This window comes from Trichosurus vulpecula, chromosome 5 (assembly GCF_011100635.1).
Source record: "Trichosurus vulpecula isolate mTriVul1 chromosome 5, mTriVul1.pri, whole genome shotgun sequence".
NCBI lineage: Eukaryota > Metazoa > Chordata > Mammalia > Diprotodontia > Phalangeridae > Trichosurus > Trichosurus vulpecula.
This window is the reverse complement of record NC_050577.1, coordinates 112,633,908-112,660,307: the sequence shown is the minus strand read 5'-3', so window position 1 is coordinate 112,660,307 and position 26,400 is coordinate 112,633,908. Positions and strand designations below refer to the sequence as shown.

The 26,400-nt window shown below is 41.2% G+C and overlaps 1 protein-coding gene across 2 annotated transcripts in view; it reads right to left on the bottom strand.

Moving 5' to 3' along the window:
• WDR91 (WD repeat domain 91) overlaps positions 1 to 8,225 on the bottom strand; it is a 30,584-nt gene extending 22,359 nt beyond the window's left edge. The window contains exons 1-5 of one of the 2 annotated variants that reach the window (XM_036760429.1): positions 8,061 to 8,225; positions 6,101 to 6,280; positions 5,329 to 5,536; positions 2,463 to 2,545; positions 447 to 577 (exon numbers count right to left, since the gene is read on the bottom strand). In XM_036760429.1, the coding sequence (XP_036616324.1) occupies positions 447 to 577; positions 2,463 to 2,545; positions 5,329 to 5,536; positions 6,101 to 6,280; positions 8,061 to 8,183 (725 nt within the window). In that variant the 5' untranslated portion in view covers positions 8,184 to 8,225. Of the gene's footprint in view, positions 1 to 446; positions 578 to 2,462; positions 2,546 to 5,328; positions 5,537 to 6,100; positions 6,281 to 8,060 lie in introns of those variants that run through there. The other variant, XM_036760430.1, reaches the window with a different exon arrangement.
• Between the last annotated feature and the right edge of the window lie 18,175 nt (positions 8,226 to 26,400).

Here is a 26,400-nt window from a genome sequence, read left to right as displayed (position 1 = left end):
GCTCCAAGCTATTAGCTTTCTTAGTGTTAATGGAATCTGCTGCTTATCTGGAATGAGAGCATTACTTCAATACCCATCTTACAGAGCTCCAGTGTCAAGAAACTAAGAAAGTTTCATTAATAAAAGGCTCTGCCTTGGCTGGCTATTTCTCAGTCACTAAAGTGTGTGTCATCTCATTTTCTCATCCAAAACTTCACACGACCACACACAGGCAACCCACATTGGAGAGCAATACTAAGAATACAAAAGGCTGAGCTCCTGACTCTGAAAGACGGACGGTACATGCCAAAGAGACATTCTGGGACAGTTCCCTCAACCAAGTAAAGTAAAGTGTTTAGGGTAGAGTAATGAAACAAAGGCATTACTAAGAAAATAGCATTAAAAAAAAGTACAAAGAGGATAACTACCGAATTCTCCCCAATCGAGTAAATGCCACTTAAACTCACAGTTCTGAGTCTCCCAGGCGGTCCATGTTGGACACATAATGAGGGAGTTTGTGTTGGACCACAGCTTCTTCCTCCTCAAGCTGCTGCTCTTCTTTCTTCATCCGATGGATTTCTGCTTGCAATGCAAAAAGCTATGTAGGGATGGGGCTGAGTTAGAAGGTGTTCTCACCTGATCTTCCCTCAGGTCTACGACGCTTTCCAGCTTTATCAAGTCTATAAATCTATCTCACCATCTCACATCTTCCCTAAAAGAGAGCTCAAAAAGTAAGTCTGCCACATCAACACAAGTACTGTCTTAACAATGAGCATATTTGGTACTACTCTGTGGTATTAAAGGATTTTTTTCCATATATAACAATTATACCTCTTGCTATTTGGAAAAGGTAAGATCCCCATCTCGGGCACAAACAGAAAAGATGAGATCCCAAAATTGTAACTCTTGGAAGGGTAAGAAGGTAGCAAACACATTCCCATTGGAAGGAAAACCAAAACTGGAAAAAGAAAGTCAGCCTGAGAGACCATCAAAAAGATTCTATGAATATCACTAGGTCTGACAATTTAACCTTAAGTATTAGGCACAGGCCTTCATTCAAGTTCATCAAGGCAGGGTGGCAGAGTAGCTAGAGTACTAGAATGGATGTCAGCAAGTCCTGGGTTCAAATCTACCTCAGCGGCTTCCTAGTGCTGAAACTCTGACAAAGTCACCTCAGTTCTCTGCACTCTGGCTTCCTCGGCTGTAAAGTGAGAAGAGGAAAACCTACTTCACAGAATAAAAGGAGATAACGTATGTAGAGCACTCTGCAGACTGAGTGCTACAGAAATATCTGCTCTTGTTATAAATAACATGGAGGGGATCCTCAAAAGCTATGTCAACAGAGCAAACACGTGGCTTCTCACAAGGAAAGCAGGTTTCAGGTATGACTGTGATGAAACACCATCCCCTCACCCAAGAAGCAGCCTAGCTAAGACTGAAGAGGCTCATCAGCAACTCAAGAAGAGTCTCCTTAGGAGGGAAGGAAGGGCACACCCTCACCAGTGGACTTGGAGAAACAATGGCGAGGTCTCAGAAGGGAAAGACACTCAAGCCCTAGACATTTGCACGTTGGTATTCCACCCAATTAAAGCTCCCGTTCTTTTCTGGTTCATCTATCCACGACTATGTCTCAACAAAATTGTTTTTAAGGCCTAAATGGAAGATCTGTAGGGGTACAAACGTCACCTGGGAACAGCAATAAGCATTGCTTGTATACCAAGATCTCCTCTTCCTTCATACAGCTTTGCCAATTCTCTCCTAAAAAAACTTTTCCCTCTCCTATTTCTTTAAGGTGCAATGCACAGAAAGACTCACTTTTACCTATGCCATAACAGTTAGTGCCAAGAACTATGACTTTTTCCCATTTTCCAATTCATTCTCTGCTGCACCAAAAAGGTCCATCCCCATCCTTCAGTATTTTTTGGTCTAGAAAAATCAGCACTGAAAATGGGGAAGACTTGGTAAAGACCACTTTGCTGGAGAAGTTTTTTACTTAAAAAACTAAAATGGTTTCTTTTAGTTATTTCACCTGAGGTATTGGGACAAAATTCCTATTTCTCAAAAAACTAGAGATCTTTAAAGCCTCAGGGTTAAATAGCCTGCCTTTAGTCTTTCCCCTAATATCTAACTTGCTCATTTCAGGCATGGAAGGGAAATCTTCAAACTATTCAGACTGTTGGACACATATGATCCAACTATGGATGTCTGATTGAGTCGAGGAAACCAAAAGCCAAAGAAGCCATTTCCGTAGCTGAAGACAATCCAAATTTATGGTATCCAGAAAACAAAAATACGGAAATGGTCTCTGATTCTCAACCAGTAGAGGCCTCAGACTCTGCAAACTACTGATGTGGCCAAGCTCCCCCACCAACAACAGACCAGGAGCCTTTCCTTCCCCGCTCCTTGTGGCCACTGCTGCTATCTCATCACATGCCCAGAAAGCAGAAGGAAGTGCTCCCAAATGAGTGAAGCCCAGAACAAACCTTCTGACGCAGAACTTCGTTTTCCTCTTGTACCTGAGAAGTTCGCTGACATTCAGCCTCAAAGTTCAGGATTACTGGCACTGGTATACCAAGTTAAAGAATAAACGTACCTACAAGTGTTTGCCATCAATTCCCACTCCCTCTGGCACATTACAGATGTTTAATGAAATAAATGATACAGAGCACATTTTTTTTAATGTTTAATAAAACTATCTGGACTATGGCAGCTCTGGTAAGGTACCAAGAATACTGGACTTGGAACTAGAAGACCTAGGTCTGAATACCAGCTCTGCCACTTTACAGCTATGTAACCTTAAACAAATTACTCCCCTCTCTGAGCCTGAGTCTCTTCATCTGCAAAATGGGGCTATTTATACTACCTACAATTTATCAGATGAAGATCAAATGAGATGATGAATGCAAAGCCATTTGTAAACTGTAAGACGCTGTATAACTGTCAGCTGCTGTTATTATTAATACTTTATGAGTGGTCTAATTTCCATCAGAACACTGCTTAGGAGCATGTAAAAGTTTGCCTGGCCACCAAATACAGATGATAAGAAACCAAATTTAAGGCTTCTACCAAATGACAGAAATTTTTACTTTTTTACATTTGAATTTTTTTTACAATGATCATTTTTTTAAAAACAAATTTGGAGGCCCCGGGTCAGATTTTTTTTTAAAGTAGTAACTACATACACCAAAGCCAGGCCTTAGCCAGCTAACAATAGGCAGTTGACTGGATGAGATCTTGGAGTCTTGTGACTCAGCAGGCATGTGGCCAATCGGTCTGCTGAGGAATGTGAAAATCTATCAGATGGGGGAAAAGGATCATCCATTTGCTTCCCTCTTTTCAAGCTTACTTTGCGGGCGAGATTTACAATACTGTATGACAAAGTGTTCTTGAGCTTGTACCATCACCCAGATGTCCACCTGCATTCGAATTTCTGGTTTGAGGCAAAGAGTCCTTAATGACATGCTGACACCCACGAGCCTCAGTTAAAACAGAGAAAACAAAGTTTAAACAGGCAAAACAAGGAGGACAAAATAGATGGCAACAATGAAAGACAGCAGACAAATAAAAATAAAGGCGGCAGAACTCTGCTCAGTGCAGTGATGTCAGCTGACTCCTGGTGAAGCATGCTTTCCTCCTCTCAGTGGAGAGGTGGACAATTACAGGTGTGCAACGAGGCATGCATAACCAGACACGGCCAGCCTGTTGATCTATTTTGTTTAATTGTATTTCTCTGCTGTAAGGGAAGGTCTTATTGGGGTAGGAGGGATTAAATGAAAGCACTGGAAAGTGGCAGCATTGCTTTTTTAAAAAGCACCAACAAAACATTAAGGCAACTTGGTAAATATTTAAAGTGCTGGACATGGAGTCAGAAAGAATACAAATCCTGCCTCAGATACTTAATAGCTGTGTGACTTTGGACATGTCATTTAATGACCCTGGACCTTAAGTTTCCTCACCTATTAAATGAGGGGGTTAGCCTAGATGGCCTCTGAGGTTACTCTCAGCTCTAGATCTATGAACTGAACATTTAATTTTTTTTAAAGCAAAGCTTTCCCCAACACCACATTTTTATCTAAAACTGCTTCCTGTCTTGAAAGTATCAGCTTCCTATTTCCTATCACCAAAATAGTCTGACAAATACACAGAAGCACTTCTCTTGAACAGGCAAATGGTCATGCTATGACTGCTCCTGACCCAAGTAACCAATACCTCCTCTCGAAGAAATAAGGGCAGGAACACTTGAAAGATAAGGGCGAAAGCAAGTGAGAAGTCTTTCTCAACCCCACAAGAAAATGGGGCCTCCCATAGGCAGAGACAGCACCCAACGGGTGGGACTTGCTAACTAGGAACTTATCAGTACTTCACCAATGTCCCAATACAAAAGAAAGCCTCCCCTTTTCTCTCTAGTATTTCAAGGCAAGAGAAGGAACGAAGGCCATAGGCTTCATGGATCTCAGGCAACCACCTTCAACAATAAAGACGATTAAACAGTAACTAAATGGCCATCTAGATTTAAACCAAAAACCCAAACCCATTTCATCATATTCTTGTAATGGCTGTCTTCTTCCTAAGGACCTCAGTAAGAGAGTTCCACTTGCTGCCAGAATTAGGGTAAAAACTGAGATTAACCAAAAGGGAAGAAATTCTAATTCTTGTTCTGCTCTAAACTATATTTCTAGGTTATCACATATAAGTTAAGTAATGCCCCTGAGAGCATAAAGTGCCCTCAGTAGTGACAGGTTCTGCTCCAAGGTGGATTCAGTCAAAGGGCCACACTTGAGGACCTGGAGGGTGGCCTAGAGGCTGCAGGTGCCTCACCCCTGTCAACTAGGCAATAGATTTCTTCTCTATTTGGCTACTTTAGTTTCCATGACTAACAGAAGAAAAATATGATCCAGGTCACATGGTCTACTGTTCAATAGTAGCACCCTAATCCTTCCTGCAAGTGATTGACTCCCTGACAAATTTTAAGCAGCATAGCAGCAGAACTCTGACCCTCCAGGGGTCTGTGGTGGTAAGTAACTTCATTCTGAGAGCTGCTTGAGGCTCAAAGAGATCCAGAGACTTGCTCATGTTCACACAGCAAAAGGCAGAGGTGGTACTTGAGGCCAGGTCTCCCTGATTCCAAGTATATTGCTATCCATTACACTTTGTGGCCTCTCAAACATGATGCAATGTACTTCTTATAATATATTTTACATATTAAAACGATAAAGCATTGTGAAAATAAAAACACCAGCCGCAAAAGCAACAGGTGGAATTGTCCAGAGTGGCTCAGGGAGAGCACACAGGAGCAATCCCTCCAAAAAGTCCTCCCCATCATCCACTCCCAAAGAGGCAGAAGGATATGCATGCAGTGAAACAGGACACTCAGGAAGTTGTGCAGGGACACGATGAAAGTGTCAGCCCACTGCCGGGAGAAGTAGGTGGCAAAGGTAGGGTTGGTATCTGGAGATGGCAGAAAGGGTAGAATGAACCAATCCTTCCACTCTGCTTGGTTCTGGAGTTCGGTGGCCTGCTTCACAAAGAACTCCTGAGCTTTATCATTTCTGTTGGTCTGCCAGTGACACAAAAGAGAAAAAAGAGAGTCAAGGAGTTGGATTCTTCTATACTCTATGTATACACTGTACAAAAAGCCTCCACTACTGATTCAAACTTCTCACTACCCCAAGGCCCCAAAGTCATTCCTCCAGATATTATGAAGCGAACAGGCACTGCCCTCAGGCACATTACTGTTTTCAAGTGCTGCTTAAAGTTATCCTGTAAACGTAAAATGACAATCTATAAACGATTCCTACAAACAATAAAATGACAACCTATAAACAAATTTGCATGTAAAAAAAGTATCTGTTCCTCAGGCCAAGGAAAATCTTTACAACAAAGTGGTAGGGAAAAGAGAGCCTAGGACTTGAAGGGAAAAGAGAAACAGGAATCAGAGAGGCAGACTGAGGCTTAAGGTGCTACACTGATACTAAGGAAGACCAAGGAGACTGGCTGCCTCACAGCCACTTTCAGGATCCTCTTTTGTGGTTCAATTAAAATCTTTTTCTGAAGAGAACATTTCCTCATTATGGAAGATGAATCATATTTGCTTCAAGCAAAGCCCCCACACCCCAGGCACCTGGATCGTATAGACGAGATAAAAACGGAACAAGCTGGTTTTTAGTTTGTTGACAGCAGGCCGATACACATCCTCCAATCGGCTGAAGAGACGTCGTTCAAGGTAGCTCCAATAATCTCGCAGTGCTGCCAGGTCATAAACTTGCATTAATTGCTGCAACTGATCCACAATCTTATCCACCTGAGAAGAGCAGGGGATAGAGAAACAGATGGACAGGGAAAGCAAAGAAACAATGCCTCAATTCAGTCTCTTTCTGCTGTGAAGCCTTCTGGCCATCAAAAGAAACTTGCTGAGCCTTTTACCATAAAAAAAGTTAACACTTATTTATAAAAGTTTCAGTCGCCCTTAAAAACGGGGAAGGTTACCTTGGGCAAGTCACTTAACCGCAAATGCCCTGGCTTCCCCCCTCAAAAAAATGGAGAAGGCTTAATTTTTTAAAATTTAATTGATTTTAGATATTTGGTTCAACCCCATAGCCAGAAAAGTTTTAGTATAATGAAAAGAACACTGAAAGGAGAATCAGAAGGCCCGAGTTCTAGTTCAGACTCCACCAAAGTCTTGGGCTGGAAGCCTGATTAATTCACTTAGCCTCCTGTAAAATGAAGGGAATGAACTAAAATAATAATCACTAATGTCCTTTCCAGCTGTAAAATTCTATCCTAGCTCCTCTGGGTGCATCTTTGAGATGGGGAGAACTAGCTCCCCTCCCTGCAGCCTATGTTTCTACACCCCCTTCATGTTACTTCCTTCTATTTACATTCTAGCCAAGCTGGCCCTCTTTGTTCCCTGAACTGCGCATTCCATTTCTGGCCTCTGCCAAAAACAATCTCCTTCTCCACTTTCCTGAGAATCTTCAGCTTTCTTCACAAGGCTCAGTTCATGTGCCAGCTCCAACCAGAAGCCTTTACTGAACCCCCCAGTCCTCAGTGTTCTCTCCCTCCTCCTATTTTCCTGTGAGAGGCAGCCTGGTGGAGGGCACAGAATGCTAGACCTAGAGCATAAAGGCTTGGGTTCAAATTCGGTTATTTACTAGCTGTATGATCCCTCTGGGCCTCGGTTTCCTGATTTGTATAATAAGGGGGGGGGGGAGTGGCCTCCAAGTTCCTTTCCAGCTCTAAACTTATGGTGCTTTGATCTGTTTTCTGGTTTATAGAAGAAGGCAGCATGCACTTACTATGTGCCAGGTTCTGGGCCGAGTGCTGAGGATACAAAGAAGGGCAAAAACCAGACCCAGCTGTCAAAGACCTCGCCATCGAAGAGTCGGCAGGGAGCCCGGCACAAAGTCAGCGCTTGCTGACTTCCATAGACCAGAAAGCAGCCCACAGCATCATCGGTTTGGAGCTAGCGCCATGTACAAACAAGATCTATGCAGGATAAACCGGCTGGGATCTCGCAAGGGAGGTGCCAGCAAGCAGAAGGTAAACTCCTGTTGGGGGGCAGCGGGGAGAAGGTGGTCTCCGTTCTGCCTCGGTGTCCAGGCACCGTCCTAGCTCAAAGCCTCGCATACCGAAGGCGCTTAATAAGTGGCGGTCGTATGCTGTTGCAGAGTGTAATAGGGCATTCACGCTTCTATTTGCAAAGTCATCCGAGGATCCCACTCCCCTGCCCACATAGGGGGCCAAGCTGACCGACATTGGCCACCTGCGGCCCCTCTCCCACCTCGGTGCTCCGGCACACAGCAGGCACTTAATAAATGCCCGAAGGCCAGCGGGGAGGGGGAGCGAGGAGCTGTTTACGGAGAAGCGGCCACTCTGAGGCGGCAGCGCAAACCACCGAGCGCCGCCGGGGCAGAAACCAAACTTGCTAAGCCAGAGAGCCGGGGCTCCTCGGCTCACACGTGGAAGCTCTGCCGCCGCTGGGCCGGAGATGCCCCCCGCGTCAGGCTGTGTCCACCGGCGGCCTCCGCTGCCCGGCCCCCACCTCCCCGGGGGTCCCCGGAGCCCCGCGGCGGCCTCCTCACCCGGAACCCCTTCTCCTTGTCCGCCTTGATCTCCGCGTCCAGCTGCCGCAGCGTGTGCGTGAAGCCGCGGAACAGCAGGTACTCGCGGACGAGCTCGTCTGTGCGCTCCACGGCCTCCGCCATCGCGCCCACCGGGAGCCTGGAGCCAGAGCAGGGAGCCGGGAGCGCAGAGGCGGGAGGGACGACGGAGGCTCCGCCCCGGGACGGACTAGACGAGTGAGAAGCCGCAGCAGCAACCGGCACGCGCCGGGGCGGAGGGGCGGAGCGGCGGAGCCGGGCCGCGGGCTGCGTGTGACGTCATCACGCCGCCGGGTCCCGCCCCCGGCCGCGGAGTTATACGTAGGCACGCCCCCTTCGAGACGATACTTAATTGTCACGCCCTCTCCCGCCTCTGGCTCCGCCCCCATCCTCTCCGAGGCAGGGCTGTCCTCCTTGGCAGTTCAGATGCTATTTATTTATTTATGTAATTATTTATTTATTCCAGGAGATGGGACCCCTACAAGATTTGCCTGTGCTCTCATCCGCTTGGCCCAAGAGAAGGATAATGGCACTCCAGCTTTTGGAATTAAGCTTCCTAAAGAAAGAGAGAAGGGAAAAATGCCCAGCGGCTTGGTACAGTGCCACGTAATAAATGTTCACTAACTGACTAATTTGATCCTGCCGTCTCCTTAAGCTATCTATCCTATCTCTGTAAATTCCATCACCAAACTCCTAAAAGAGTAGTTGACACTCTCTGACTTCCTTCACTTCCTTACCATACTCTTTTAGACCTCTGCGATCCGACTTCAGACCCCCAACATGTTCTTTCAGAAATTACCCGCCGTCCCTAAATTGTACAGTCTGTCCCTACTTATCCTATCTGATTACAAACTTCTAAAACTCGGTTCAGGAACAATCCACTCTATTGAATATTCACAGCTTCCCAAACCCCCGGAGTTTTTTCCTCCCCAGTCCTATTGTTAATCACTTGACTTTACATCTCTTGAGGGAGAAAGTCCACAATTTCCTTAAAATTGAAAGCAATATAATATCCAGCAGCGTCAAACAACGGATAAAGTGAAACACCACCGTCACCTTTATGTCACCCAGGAAAGTACCTCCTCCATACCCCAGACTGGGGGAAATCCAGGCAGATTTGTTGCCTTCTTTAACCCCTAATATCTCTAATAATCTCCTAATACTGTGGAAGAAGAAATAGCTCAGCCCCTTATGGAGGGTAGTAGAAAACTTTGATAAAATTCTTGGCATATACTGGCCCTCACCCCATGGTCATGGGAAGCTTGACTATCCCACCAGATGGTTCTATATCTTCGGCTCTCCACCCCTGCTAACAGAAACAATGAGTCTGGATTTAGTAGGAATAGGAAATTTATTATTTGCAAAATCCTTACATATATCATCTTAATTGATCCAAAGATTACAATATCCTAGCTAGATAAGGTATGGTTTGTGGGGCACCCTGCCATAGCAACTATATATTTTCCTCTCCACTTCTTAAGAAAGAAGACTCTTTGATTAAGATTTCCTGTCTCCCACACACAGATACAGGGGTTTCCAAAATCCACCTCATGAATGTTTTCCTGGGAAGGCACATCCTGTTCAGGACTTTCTCCCAATGAACACTTTCTTTGTCCATATAGACTTCTGGGAAATTTAATCTAGAAAGTGTCCTTACAGATATGGGTGTGTCCCAAAGACACAAGTCTCCCACAAATGTGAAATCTCAGGTTTCCTTCTTCTTGACATTTCTTTAACATTATTTATGGTTGACCAACTCCTGAACATTCTTTTCTCTTTTGCCTTTCAAGATGCAATTTTCTTCTATAAATTCTTTGAGAAGTTCTTTTTCTTCTTCTCTGATTAGTCCTCAGTCTTCTTTGCTAAGTCATCTTCTTCCTTCCACCCCAGACTGTCTCCTGGGCCTTCTTTGCTACTATTTCCATACTCCTTTAGGTGACATCAGTCATTCCCATGACAGCAACTGTTATGTCTACATTGTTCAGTCTCAGATCTTTCTATCCAGTCCTAATCTCTCCCCAGAACTGGAGTCCCACACCTTCAAACATCTTCTAGACATCCAAACTGGATTCTGACATATTCCTCATCCTCAACATCTCCAAAACTGAACTCACCATCTTTTCTGCAAATCTGCCCTTTCTCTCAACTTCCTGTTTCTGTCAAGGACACCATTGTCTTCTTAGTCCCTTAGTCTCAAAAACTTAGGGTCATCTTGGATTCTTCCTTCTCTCTCACCCCTCATATCCAATCAGTTACCAAATCCTATTGATTCCACCTCCACAACATATCTTTCAACCACCCCCTTCTCTTCAGTCATGGCCAGTATCCCTGATTCATGTACTTCTTGCCAAGATTATCATAATGACCCCTTAACTGACTTTCTTGGCTTTCAAAATATTGTATCACCTCCAGGAAAGACCCCTTCTGTGTATACTTGATGTGGTTAGATTGCTTTTCCCATTTTTTTAGTTCCTTTTCTATTTCTTCCTGTACTATATATCAAGACTAATGCTAGATATTAGAATCAAAATGTAGTGGCTCTACTGCCATTGATAAAGAAAATAGTTGTACAAAATGTGCAGACATTTTCCATTTTCTAACTAAACTGTATTGAAAAATGTACCTCTTCAATGAGGTTTGGATGGAGACTCTACTGGGAGCCAAATATTGAAAAATATTTTTATTATTTAGTCCTTGATCCTCTAGAGTGTGTGTGGGTGGGGGTGGTTAGTTGCTATTTGGTAATTTTAAAACTGGTTGGTTGGTTGTTATCTTTCATTCTCGAAGAGGACCAAAATGACATCACCATGTTGGGGTCAAGGTTCAGAGTGTCCAGCTGTGGCTGATCAAACTAATATGAGCTTGGAAGGCTCTATCACAGGTTGGGCACAAATAGTCCATGTGAACATTTGGAGTGGAGATGTCTCTAAATTTGCTCTGTGGGCAAAGCAGAATTGCAGTAGCTCAAAAGAGCCGAGATGCATAATCTTAAAAATGAACAATTTGAAAGAGTAGGTTTTGATATCTTAAAGGGGTATTTAATTTTAATAATTTTATAGTTTCAGTTACTACTCTCAGGTTTTTCTTTTCAGGTTATATTGACCCACTGTGCAACATATAATTATTATTCTTATATGACAAATGCTTGTGGTCCCCAGACTTTTCTGTATGCTTACTCTATGGAAAGGAATCTATTGGGGAGGGGGGATCCAGGGGCTCTAGTTCTTATACACACAACCCCATAGGTTAAAGATAATATTAGCCATATTTTTGGTTCAGAATTCATGTAAGACTTAAAAATTTAGGCCCTGAGATTGTATCTCTCCCAACACCCACACATGCATTTACAAAAAGCCAATGTCTGACTTTACATAGAAGGTTGATTCAGGAATGACTCTTTGTTAACCAATTCCTGTTAGTTAAAATCTAGTCAACTTCATTTTTATGATGCCATTCAGTGCTTACCATGTTAAGTAGCTAGGCGCAAAGTTGTTTTGTTGTTGTTGTTTTGTCTACAAGTCCGCAACCCTAAATGCACCATTTTTCATTTCTTGATCCTGGGCCATATATTTGAATATATTTTCCACCAGCATCCTCTATGCTTTGCACTGAAATCATGGGGTATAAAGTATGTGATGATTTAATTTTTGCTTTATTGTGTTTTGTTTTTAATTAAATTTTATTTTTTAAATTACCAAGCATTTGGTTTTTTTCTACTGCCCAACTCCCCCTACCCATTGGAAAAAAAAAAAAGGAAAAACACAACTCTTGTAACTAATATTCAAAGTCAAGTAAAACAAATCCCCATATTGGCCATGTCCAAAAATATATGCCTTGCTCTGTATATAGTCTATCACCTCTCCATCAGGAGATGGGTAACATTCTTCATCACTAGTCCTCTGGAATCATGGTTGATCATTGCTTTGAAGAGAGTTCTTAAATCTTTGAAAATCATTGACATCCTTGAAAATCATTCTGATTCTGCCCACTTTACTCTTCGTACAAGTCTTTGCGGGTGTCTCTGAAGCCATACCTTTCACTAAAGCATAATAATATTCCATTACATTCATATGACATAATTTAACTATTCTCTACTTGATAGGCATACCCCCCAATAGATTACAGTTCTTTGCCACCACAAAAATAGCTGATGCAAATATTTTTCTACACATAGGACCCTTTCCTCTTTTATCTCTTTGCAGCATAGATCTTTCGACATTTCCTTCTCCAGCTCATTTTACAAATGAGGAAACTGAGGCCCAGGATCACACAGCTAGTAAGTATTTGAGGCCAGATTTGAACTCAGGAAGAGGAGTCTTCCTGACTCCAGGCCCAACACTCTACCCACTGTGCCACATTATGATCTTTTCTTCCTATTGTTCAAGACTCCTGTAAATGTTACCTCAAATTGTCTTGGGGTGGAGAGTGATGTCAGAAGACAGGTGGAACCAGTTGGGGACAGTTTGAATTGCTCTCTCTCCAAGCTAGAAATGACTTGGAAATAAATTAATGAGAAATTAAATAAAATTGTTCCTGAAAGATTTGGGCCTAAATCACAGAGCACATTATTGGTATTATTTTTTTCTTCAACACTGAAGTCACATAGCAAGTAAGTAGCAGAGCTTAGATTTGAGTCCAGTAGTAAGGAAATAAAAACAAATTCAGTTTTTGATAATTAACAATGGCATCTTCCTGTTATGGTTTTGTGCCACCTGCCTAACCTCAGGCATACTTGAGATCTTCAGCAACTGCTCCTCTCTTCCTTCCCAGCACTCTATCCACTGGACCACCAAATTTAGAGAGAATTGAGTCATAAGAATATAAGTGATTCTCCATTTGACAAATGGTCAAAAGATACGAACAGGCAGTTTTCAGAAGAAGAAATCAAGGCTATCTACAGTCATACGAAAAAATGCTCTGAATCATTATTGATTAGAAAAATGCAAAGTAAAATAACTCTGAGGTACCACCTTACACCTATCAGATTTGTTAATATGGCAAAAAAGGAAAATGACCAACATTGGAGGAGATATGGAAAAATTGGGACACTAATGCACTGTTGGTGGAGTTGCTAACTGATCCCAACCATTCTGGAGAGCAATTTGGGAACTGCACACCCTTTGACCCAGAAATACCACCACTAGGTCTGTATCCTGAAGAGATCAGAAACAAGGGAAAGGACCTATTTGTACAAAAATACTCAGAGCAGCTCTTTTAGTGGTGGCGAAGAATTGAAAATTGAAGAGATGCCCATCAACTGGTGAAGAGCTTGACAAGTTGTGGTATATAATTGTGATGGAATACTATTGTGCTATAAGAAATGCTATAAGGGGGATGGTTTCAGAAAAACCTGGAGAGACTTATATGAACTCCTACCAAGTGAAGTGAGCAGAACCGGGGAATATTGTACACAATAATAGCAATATTGTATGATGATCAGTGCTGAATAACTTAGCTATTTTCAGCAATACAATGATCCAAGACAATTCCAAAGGACTTGTAGTGAAAATGCTATCCATCTCCAGAGAAAGAACTGATGGAGTTTGAATACAGATCAAAGCATATTTTTTTTACTTCCTTCATTTGTTCCTTTCTTTGATCTGTTTTATTTTGCAATATGGCTAACATGGAAATGTTTTGCATGACTGTACATGTTTAATTTCTATCAAATTGCTTGCCTTCTCAAGGATGGAAAAGGGAAGGGACGAGGAGAATTGGAACTCAAAAATGTTTTTAAATGAATGTTAAAAATTGTTTTTGTGGGAATGAGCAGGGGTGGAGCCAAGATGGTGGCTGGAAAGCAGGGACTTGCTTAAGCTGTCCCCAAGGTCCCTCCAAATACCTGTGAAAATGGCTCTAAACAAATTCCAGAGCTGCAGAACCCACAAAATAACAGAGGGAAGCAGCGCTCCAGCCCAGCAAAGCCTGGATGGTGGCTGGGAAGGGTCTATCACACAGAGCTGGGGGCAGAGTGGAGCACAGCCCACCATGGGCTGGGCTAGGACCAACCAGACTGGGAGCTGGGAGGAACAGGCAGTAGGGCCCTGAATCATTGAGCTGTGGCAGCTACCAGACTTCTCAACCCACAAATGCCAAATAAAACAGAGAAGATTAGTGGGGAAAACTGCTGAATCAGAGTGAAAGGGGTACACAGTCAGCTCTAGCCCCAGGGGCATGGAAGTGGTACAGCTCTGGGGCTGCTTCCAGAGCCCCAGCTGCAGTTGCTTTTGGCCCCAGGCCCACCCTGTGGGAGGAATTAAGTGGAAGATCAGAGCAGAGCCTGCTTGGATCTGGGTCACGGTCTGGATTGGTGGTTCTTCGGGGAGAAGGAGTGCTGGTGTGACAATGCTTGTTATGTAGAAGTAGCTCTGAAAACAGCAGCGCAGCCCCTCAAGCTTAGGACAAAGTAATCTTTACTCTACAAACAGTCATACACTGACAAATAGCTCAAGGGTCAAGTAGTTGGCTGGGAACATGGCCAGGCAGCGAAAACGGACTCAGATTCAGTCTCAGACTTTAGAATCTTTCTTTGGTGATAAACAAGAGCAAAACATAAAGCCAGAAGAAGTCAACAAAGTCAAAGAGCCTACATCAAAAGCCTCCAAGAAAAATATGAAGTGGTCTGAGGCCATGGAAGAGCTCAAAAAGCATTTGGAAAAGCAAGTTAGAGAAGTAGAGGAAAAATAGGGAAGAGAAATAAGAGTGATGCAAGAAAAGCATGAACAACAACTCAATGACTTGCTAAAGGAGACCCAAAAAATACTGAAGAAAATAACACCTTAAAAAATAGACTAACTCAAATGGCAAAAGAGCTCCAAAAAGCCAATGAGGAGAAGAATACCTTGAAAGGCAGAATTAGCCAAATGGAAAAGGAGGTCCAAAAGACCACTGAAGAAAATACTACCATAAAAATTAGATGGGAGCAAGTGGAAGCTAGTGACTTTATGAGAAAGCAAGATATTATAAAACAGAACCAAAGGAATGAAAAAATGGAAGACAATGTGAAATATCTCATTGGAAAAACCACTGACCTGGAAAATAGATCCAGAAGAGATAATTTAAAAATTATTGGACTACCTGAAATGCATGATCAAAAAAAGAGCCTAGATATCATCTTTCAAGAAATTATCAAGGAGAACTAGCCCTGATATTCTAGAGCCAGAGGGTAAAATAGAAATTGGGAGAATCCACCTATCTCCTCCTGAAAAAGATCCCAAAAAGAAAACTCCTAGGAATATTGTTGCCAAATTCCAGAGCTCCCAGATCAAGGAGAAAATACTGCAAGCAGCCAGAAAGAAACAATTCGAGTACTGTGGAAAGACCACAGCTGAATAGAAATTTGATTTTCAAACACAAGAATCAAGAGAAACATGAAAAGGTAAACAAGAAAGAGAAATCATAAGGGACTTACTAAAGTGGAATTGTTTTGCTTACATTCCTACATGGAAAGATGATGTGTGTAATTTATGAGACCATTCTCAGTATTAGGGAAGTTGAAGGGAATATACATATGCATAGAAAGAGGGGACGGGATGAGTTGAATATGAAGGGATGATATCTAAAAAAAATAAAATAAAATTAAGGGATGAGAGAGGAATATATTGAAAGAGGGAGAAAGGGAGAGATAGAATGGAGTAAATGATCTCACATAAAAGTGACAAGAAAAAGCAGTTCATTGGAAGGGAAGAGGGGGCAGGTGAGGGGGAATGAATGAATCTTGCTCTCACTGGATTTGACTTGAGGTGAGAATAACATACACACTCAGTTGGGTATCTTACCCCACATGAAAGTAGGGGGAAGGCAATAAAAAAGGGGGGACGATAGAAGGGAAGGCAGATGGGGGAAGAAGTAATCAAAAGCAAACACCATTTTTAAAAGGGACAGGGTCAAGGGAGAAAATTGAATAAAGGGGTACAGGATAGGAGGGAGGGAAATATAGTTAGTCTTTCACAACACGACTATTTATGGGAGTCTTTTGCATAATGATACACGTGTGGCCTGTGTTGAATTGCTTGTCTTCTTAGGGAGAGTGGGTGGGGAGGGAAGAGGGAAGAGAATCTGGAACTCAAAGTTTCAAAAACAGATGCTCAAAAAAAAGTTGTTTTTGCATGCAACTGGGAAATAAGATATACAGGCAATGGGGCACAGAAATCTATCTTGCCCTACAAGAAAGTAAGGGGAAAAGTGATGGGGGGGAGGGGGCGTGGGGTGATAGAAGGGAGGGCTGACTGGGGAACAGGGCAATCAGAATACATGTCATCTTGGAGTGGGGGGGGAGGGTAGAAAAGGGGAGAAAATTTGTAACTCAAAATCTTGTGGAAATCAATGCTGAAAACTAAAAAATATCAAATAAAAAAATCATTAAATCTAAAAAAAATGATTTTTGCATGTAATTGGAAAAATAAAATATTAAAAAATTGATTAAAAAATAAAGTGAAGAAATCAGAATTAGAAAACAATATTTACAATGACTACAACAATGTAAATAAAGAGAATGACAAAGAAACAATTAAAACTGAATGCTGTGATTAATAACCAAGTTTAGCTGCCAGGAAGAGTCATGAGAAGATATCTTCATTTGCTTCTTTTCAGAGGTAGAGAACTATGGATATGGAACACTGCATATGGCATCAGATTTTTTTTTGGATAATGTTGGTTAGTTTTATATAACTTTTTTTTCTTTCTCTCTTTTTAGTTCCTCATTATAAGGGAAGACTCTATGAGAGGGCATGAAAGCAGGGCTGCAATGAGAAATGTACACCATGTAAAAATAAAAGATATTAATAAAGAATCTTTTTTAACTGAATGCTGCTAATTATAATACCAAGCTTGGCCCCAAAGAAGAGACATGAACATGAAACTCTCTGTGGGTGTGAAATACCGCATAAAAATTCAGGCATTTTAGATGTGTTGATTAGTTTTGCTGAAGTGTCCCACACCTCCCCCACTTTAAATTTTTTTTTCTGTGAGGTATTGTTGGGGTGTGTAGAGAATTTATTGGGAATTGTTGATGATATAAAAACCAAATATATCAAAAATTAATTTTTAAAGGCAGGAAAACATACAAAACATTAAAAAATGTCCATATAAAATCATGAAAATTCTTGAAAGATATAAACCTCAAAGAGGTAAATCTTCAGCTACCTGGAAATTTTAACTATCCATAACAATTATTCCCCCAGGTACTTATGTGTCCCTTATTTATGCAGGTAGGTGTTTGTTTCATATTTCCCCAGTTACTTCCTAGACCCACACATTTCAGGGACCAAAGACTCAAGGAATCAGGAGGTAAATGATGCAGGAATCTGTGGCTAATTGCAGTGCACAACAGAACTTTTAAAAGCACAGTTGACTGGTTTGTTATCACAACCAGGTCAGAGGGATTCCACATGGACAGTGGAGTGTGCTGGGTAGAGATTACCCTGCCAAACACATACAGAAATGCACCATTCTTCATCTCTGTCCAGGATTGTTAGTTATCAATTAGCCAGTGCTATCAGCCTGGTAACTACTGGCCACCTTGATGAGAAACTCCAAGACACAGCTTGAACAGGGAACTTGCAGTAATAATTTGTGAGATCCCAAGCTGTGGGAACTGCAGTGGAAGATGATGAATTGATTCCTTCAGGAAGCACTTCCCCAGTGAAAAAAATATTCAGGCTTACCTGAATAAAGATGTTAAAAATTGGGAGCAGGGAAGAAATGAGTTCAGATTCTACTATATAATGGGTAAATCACCAGCATTTGGAAATCTCATACTCCGGTTCCTATGGTAACAATAAAATTGAACTCAGCTCTTATTCCCAACAGCTGCTGCCTCTGGGAAATGGAGATAACAGATCTTTTACTTAAGCAAGGCACGGTCACTTGGAGTTTTAATACTCTAATTCTAGTTTAATGAAGTAAATTGCATGTGTTTTAATTTATTATGGGAGTATGTTTTCTTTTGGGGTCATGCAGATTTGGAAAGGAAATTAGAATCTTCATGGAATATAAGATGAGCTCTATTAGGAGACTTTCATAGAGTTGGGTGGGAGCACAATGAATCGATTTGTGATAAATTCATGAACTACTGTGTGTAAATAATTTTAAATTTTAGACAGAGACAAAAAGAACCATTACCAAGGTAGAAGGCAGTTGTAACTACATTTAGGAAAATTTCCTGAACTATCTGCATCTACAATATCAAGGTCCCCATATGTAAAGAGTATTCTACAGTTGGGCTGTCTACTTCACATGGGACAAATCCCTTCCTAGACTAACTCTACACCCTCTACTCATGGGGTCTGCTTTAGTGTACCTTGATTGAATTCTGTTCTAGTCATCCTGTACTGCTTCTTACTATTGCTCTATTCACTTTAGCCCCTGAAATCAAAGCACAATTTTATTTTCCTTACAATTACTACAAATTTTAGTGAGAGGAGTCCATTCTGACTGAATTCTTCAACTCTGAAGTTGTTCAACTTCATAGCTCTCTTCTTCGGTTATATGATGGTAAACCATGGTTTGTTGATGTAACATCACCAGTTCTAAATCCATCGTTTCTGTGCTGAACAAATTCAGACTTTGCCTCATTATTTGTAGTTCCTGAAAAGTATTTTCATAAAGAGATAGAAGAGGTGATCTCTGAGTAGCATATGAAGCAGCAGCAGCAAGATCAAGATTAATAAAGAGTAGAAGGTGAGGCTGGAATGAAAGAATAGAAATGTGTTCCTAAAATAATGCTAGACTCATTAGGCAAAAATGTCTTTTCCCTAGCCATTCTGTGATAGATGGAAGTACTTTGCCCGTTAGAGACAGGTGGCAAGATTACTATCTTGTGGAAGGCAGGCTGTCTAAGCTCCCATATTCCACTTCAATAAAAACATGAAATTTGCACCAGAACAAATGATGATAAGAAATCCCATGAGAAACTACCATAAATTACTTATTCAATGACACAACTGTACAAAAAATCAGTCAGAAGCCCATGGACAATAGGAAAGCAACAGCAAAACCAGATCCACTTCAAGCAAACAAATCCAGTGTGGCTAGTGGTGGGCCAGAGATTTATATAGCTCTATATCCAGAGGCAGAAAGAGTCATGAGAAGGTCAGAAAACCCCATGGTGGGGACGTTGGAAGCCCCAGAAGAGCTAATGATCAGAGTGATGTGAGGCAACACTCAGACATGGACAGCTCAGTTACCTGGAGGCTCTGAGATCCCTAGCATCCTGAGATGCCAGAAAGTGTCCTGAGTGTGTGGGGAGAGGGGAGAGGCAGAAAGGTTACTCTGTGAAGAGGCCAGTGCAAGAACCCAGGAGAGAGGCAGAAAGGTTACCCTGTGAAGAGGCCAGTGCAAGAACCCAGGGGACCCAGACTAAGACCAATCCTAACCTTACCCAAATGGGACACAAAGCCTGGTCTTGGCAAAGAACCCCAATTTAAGGACTAAAAGCTAGAGAGATGAGCAAATTAAAAAAGCAACCAGCATAAAAGTTATTGCAAATCAAACTCCATGACAACTGCAAATGGAAACTCAAAAAGAAATGGATTTTCCACAAGCACTACATGAATACATGAATTTGTGCTTCATCTCTTCCAGTAATTCTAGTAAAATTTGTGCCCAGGCTATGTTTTTCTTTGAGGTTTTGCTTGCAGTTTTGGAGCCATTCTATTCTGCTACTATCTTGAGCATCCTTGTCATTATAATAGCTTTTTATAGTGAGATTACTTTTTTGGTGCATCTTTCCAGCCTACTTCCTGACTTCCTATTTGATGTTAGAGCCAGTCTTAGTACACTTCTTTAGGGAAGGTCTCGGTTGGTCCCGTTGCTGCTTTCTTGGGGTACTGAGGGTTATATTATTCTAGCATCTTAGGGCAGTTCAGACTGGTGACCTGAAAGTTTTACATGCTCCCAAAGTGATCTGATCCACCTGTGGTTCCAAGAAGTTGCTGCATGGGCAGTGGACATATCCTGGTAAAACAAAACCATCTCTGCAGACAGACTGAACCAGGTTGAGGGTAACCAACAGGCTCAAACCCATCAGTGAGTTAGCGGGATGTTTACCCCAAATATGTGAAGATTTCCCCCTGTGGAGTGGGCAAATTGAGAACAATTTCTTCCAACAGACATGATAGCAGTTGAAACAGGCACTTAGTCAGACATCGAAGATGCCAAGGTTATCCACTGCATCCTGGACCATAGCCAGTCTTCTTGACTTTTTTCTTGCCACGGGACTTCAGTGACTCTGGAAAGAAGAGTGAGGCTGATAACTTTGCTCAACTCTACCTCACTTAAATCCAATTTAAGTCAAGACATCACCCATGACCAGAAACTAGGTGGGGGTGTCCCATGGAGAATGGAATTTGGGTGCTCAAAGCTAGGAAGACCTGAGTTTAAGTCTTACCCCTAACAAATACTAGGTACATGGTCCTGGGTAAGTCACTTAGTTTCTCAGTGCTCTAGGCAATTCTCTCTGACTATAAGTTGCAAAGAAAATGCCAAAATGGCTTGGTAAAGGGAGTTTCCTTATCAGGGAGTTCCCTATATCAATGAAATCATAAGTCCAGTTCTTATATGTATCCCCTAGCCAGGGGCAAGGCATTGTGCTAAGCATCAGAGTAAAAAACACACAAAAAACAATCTCTGACTTCAAGGAGCTTACATCTTACTTCATGGTACAGTACAGAGATAGTAATAATATACATGATAATTTAAAAAGAGAAAGAGAAACAAGTGGGAGCATGAGAAAAGAATCCCCATAGGAGGTGGCACATAAGCTAAATCTTGAAGGAATAGAGGAATTCTAAGATTTTGAGGCAAAAAGGTAGTACATTCAAGGTAGGGGAGACAGATTAGACACTGGTAAGACAGGATGTTGTATATTATCCGATACCATTCTACAGAGAATGTTTTTGCTTAATTGTTTTTCTTAGCCACAAGGGAGAATTAAATCTGTGGGGTGTGTGTGTGTGTGTGTGTGTGTGTGTGTGTGTGTGTGTGTGTGTGTGTGTGTATGAAATGACCATGATATAAAAATAAAGACATCAACAAAGCTTTTTTTTCCTTTTTGGGGGGTGAGGTAATTAGGTTTAAATGACTTGCCCAGGGTCACACAGCTTGTAAGTGTCAAGTGTCTGAGGCCAAATTTGAACTCAGGTCCTTCTGACTCCACTCTATCCACTGCACCACCTAGCTGTCCCCTAAAACTTTTTTCTCAAGAGGAGGGATTGAAAAACAGCTGTCTAAAAGATGCTTGGATCAAGTATTGAAAAGAAGAGACAAAAGGGAAATAAGATTCCTAGGAGCAAAAAAGAACTCAGAGAGATACAAGATGAGTTAGTCATCATGCAGATAGCAGTTTCAACAGGAAACCAGAAAAGAGTTAACTCACAACTCAAGCGGGAAAGAATTATGTTTCTATAGAGATGAAAAGGTTATTAAAGACTAAACATAGCACTAGAGAAACATGGTGTACTAGACAGAAAAATAATAACTCAAAAAAAAAAGACCTAAGGACTAAAATGGGAAGTGACTACAGGTAGTACCTAAGAATTGTCTTATACTTTGAACTTCTACCAAATAACCTGTGGAATATGAGACTATACTATTGATTTAAATCAATTAGATATAACTTGTACACAGAAATTCCTCCTCTAAAGTGTGATTACTCATTCCATTGAACAGTCTGCTCAGTGCTCACAAGTTTCCATGAGATAGAGTCAGGGGAAAGGTTTGTCAAGAGTGTGAAAGGGCCATCATTTTCTTCTGTGAAGCCTCTAACCCCTGCCTCCGGGGATGTCAGGGCCTGGAAGATAAAAAACTCATAATAACTCTGCCTCCACCATAGGGCTTGACCCAGAAGCTCAGAAACATCAGTTTGTTGTCAGAGTAAAGCAGGTAAAACTGGGCAAACAGGGATTACCTCATCAGGAACACAGCAGTTATGTGTGGTGCTGTCCATGGTGCTGCACTTGCCTTGAGCTCATTCTTTAAGCTGGTTCACCGACTGACTTGCCTTTAACTTTCCTGACGTGATTTGTCTGACTTATCATGTTACTTATCACCTAATCATTGTTGTTTTTAACTATGAAGATTCTAGTCTTCATGGCATCTAATCACTGGATCTCTTGATTGATATTAAAGGAGTCTCCCTGCTTCAATGCCCAAAGGTTCCAGCCTGTTCCAGGATAGCCAAGCGAATAGTCATTAATGAAAAAAATCTTCCCCTTTGTAAAAATCATTTTTCAAAGGAAAAGTAAGCCAAATATCTGCAAATGAATATACAGAGAACCCAACTGGGAGATGTGTCAATCTTTCCATTTGGACACTGCTCTTAGTAATACATAGCAACAGTTTCCAGAGTTAGAGGCAATCTGTTTTAGTGGGAAGATGCCTGGATTTGACACTGAATACATGGATTTGAATAAGGACTCTGCTCCTTACTATTTGCATGCCTTTAAGCAAGTCATTTCCTCTTTCTGGGCCTCAGTTTCCATAAAATGAGTTGCTTAGACTGGATCACCTCTACAGCAATGATAACCAGACCATCTATTTAAATTGTTAATATTTTCTTTTAAATTTGTGAAATGAATCATCAGCAGATGCAAACAATTCAATATAAAAAGAACAAGTTGCATATGAACTTCTTATTATACAGTTTTTTCTTTAAGTGTATTAAATTTAATAATGTGGTAATGAAAATTGTCCTGTTTGTATCCCTTTCTGAACTTCTTTTGTATTCTTCTGTGTATTTTAAAAATGTTTTACTGATATTATTTTCTTTCTATCCTCTAACTTATCCCCTTACAAATAGGTGCTCTCTCCTATAACAATAAGCATAGCCAAACAAAACAAAGCAACACATTGGCCATTTCTGAGAACCTATTTGTCATTCTGCATCTCTAGACCTTTATCTCTATGACAAGAGGCAAGAGGTATGCTTTATCATCAGTCTTCTGAATCCATCATTGGAAACTACATTTATTAGTGTTCTGAAATCTTTCCAAATTGGTTTCCTTTGAATTATTATGGTCATCATATAAATTATTCTACTGGTGCTCTGTGTCACTCTGTGCTAATCCTCATAAGCATCTCTGTTTCCATGAATCCTTCATATCTGTCATTTCTTACAGTATAATAGTATTCATTACATTCATATACCACATTTGTAGTCATTCCCCATTTTATAAACACTCACTTTGTCTCTAGTTCTTTGTTATAAGAAGTTCTACTATAAATATTTTTGTACACATGGATGTATGCATAGTAGTATACTGTAATTGCCCATCGATTGAGAAAATACATAATGACAGAATAGAAATGTTTGGTGTGCAGATGGATTTAATAATCCTTTACAATAGCTCCACATATATACATACCCCATGGACCTGTGGCCTGCAGATTGGGGACCACTGCTCTATCTTTTAGCTCTAAATCCATAAAAATGGAAGGCAGAGGCAAGTTCCCAGATCTACCTATTAGGTATTCCTGCTTCCTATTATAAGGATGGAACCCAGTGTAAAATGGACTGAATTAATCAGGGATATTCCTGTGAAATTGGAGGTTTCAAATGAAACAAACAAACAAAAAGGTGGTTCTGAGAAGCAAACAGAATAGAAGCTTTATCTTCCAGGTATCAAAATAGGGACAAAGTCAACTGTGGACTTGAGGGTGGAAGCTGAGTTGTCTACCCAGAAAATGGTAACCCTTAAAATAAAGCTTGGGGATCAAAAAAGAGAATTGGCTAAGGAAGAAATGGTTATTGTACTTCTCCTTCCAGGGGTTCATGATGTCACTAGAGCCTGCTACAAATCTCTATTCCTCTTTCCCTCCCACTCCTCTCCTCTCCCTTTAAGCTTCTACTTATTACCTTCCATGAACAGCATAGTCAATATTTGCAAATTCCTTAATGCTATTGTTGAATACTCAACAGTAAGCAGTATGAGTCCATGGGTCTATTATTATACAAAAAGTTTTGCTTTCAGGTCTTTTAGTTACAGGGGTTTGTTGAATGATGCCTCCCTACAGGGCATAGTGAGGAAAACTCTACCTCTGTTGACTTACTGAAAGCAGACTCTCTCCTTGTCCTCTATAATTCAGCTCCTCCCCCCGGAGTTGGAAGGGATTTTGAATTCCACCTAATTCAACTCCCTCATTGGATGGATAAGAAAACTTCAACATAGGGAGGGGAAATGGTTTGCCAGAAGTCATACAAATAGATAATGGCAGATTCAGGACCAGAATCTAGGTCTCTTGCTTCCTAGTCCAATTTTCTTTTCATTACACTGTGAAGTTTCCCTGCACTGAGATGTTTCCCAGGTTCCACTGACCATTTTCTCACAAATAAGTCCAGAGGACACAACTCCACCAGTTTCTTCTTTATTTCTTTTGGAGCTTTTGGTCTCTTTTCTGATCATGAGACCTAAGATGGTATCCAAATCATTTTTGTCTCATATTTATGGACAATCTTTCTACCAGTATTTTCCTTAAAGGCTCCACTTCATACAGACATTCCTGACTCCTAGGTTTCCCAAGGCTTCAGTTTAGGTTCCTTCCACCTTTCCCTTTATATTAGGATGCCTCTCCTGTAACAATAAGCATAGCCAAACAAAACAAAGCAACACATTGGCCATTTCTGAGAATGTATTTGTCATTCTGCATCTCTAGACCTTCATCTCTATGACAAGAGGCAAGAGGTATGCTTTATCATCAGTCTTCTGAATCCATCATTGGAAACTACATTTATTAGGGTTCTGAAATCTTTCCAAGCTATTTTGCATTATTATGGTCATCACATAGATTGTTCTACTGGGGCTCTGTGTCACTCTGTGCCAATTCCCATAAGTATCAATCCTTCATATCTGTCATTTCGTACAGCATAATAGTATTCATTACATTCATATACTACATTTTTTGCCATTCCCCAATTTATAAACACTCACATTGTCTCTAGTTCTTTGTTACAAGAAATTCTGCTATAAATATTTTTGTACACATGGGTATATGCATAATAGAATACTGTAAGTGCCCATTGATTGAGAAAATACATAATGACAGAATAGAAATGTTTGGTATGCAGATGGATTTAATAATCCCTTACAATAGCTCCACATACATACATACCCCATGGACCTGTGGCCTGCAGATTGGGGACCACTGCCCTACCTTTTAGCTCTAAATCCATAAAAATGGAAGGCAGAGTCAAGTTCCCAGATCTACCTATTAGATATTCCATCATATTCCACCTAACAGATTCAGCTGTTATATGCATATGGCACACAAATCTACTTGTCTGTTTCCTTTTACCCCAATCCAGAGATATACTGTTACATGTTTAACGATCAGTTCTCCAGGGGAAAAAAGTTTAAGCACTTCTGTATGTAATGTGCATTATTAAAGTTTTCTCCATAACTTTCTTATATCTAGTCAATCAATAAAACAAGAAATCAAGGCCTGATTTTAGTATTTGCTGATTGCCAGTTTGGCAGCTAGGTGGCACAGTGGGTACAGTGCAAGGCCTAGAGCCAGGAAGACTCATCTCCCTGAGCTCAAATCTGGCCTATAGCTTTGTGACCCTAAGCAAGTCACAGCCCTATTTGCCTCAATTTCCTTACCTGTAAAATGAGCTAGGGAAGGAAATGGCAAACCACTCCAGTGTCTTTGCCAAGAAAATTTTAAATGGGGTCACAAAGAGTCAGACATGACTGAAACAACTGAACAACAAGAGGTATAAATGCTCACATTGGAAACTTAACAACTGGCTCTTGGGAGCCAGTATAAGTTGCCTCCAGCACACCAATGCCCCAGGCCACACTGCACTCTATCAAACAGATACCTCTACATAGATGTGCTGCTGCCATCTAAATACCACAAATATGGACTTATCTTCCCTCCACAGCCCCTTCCTCTGGTCAGTCTCAGAGAGACTGCTGGATGGTGGCAGCAAGCAAGGACTGAAAAATGTCAGTGATGAGCAAGAAGTATGCTTGTTCCCACCTCTGACCTGCTATTCCGGTGGGCAAGTAAAAAGGAGCATTCAGTACTGTGACAGTAGTGATTATTTTCTATGACATTAATAACCAATTTTTAATTAGGATTAAGGTTTTTCCCTTTATTTCCTCATTCAGAGATCAGCCCTTATAGGCCAGTCAGTCTCTGAAGGACATTTGAGATTTACCCAAATCCTCTGGGTACATGCTCTCCCACATGGATGGGACCCCACTCAACTAAAACTTACTTCTAACTAGAGTGTAAACAGAATCTAATCTAGGTGAATTCTCACCCCTAGGAGATAAGACCATGTTGTTGTACCCCTCCATTGGAGTTTAGGATAAGCCAG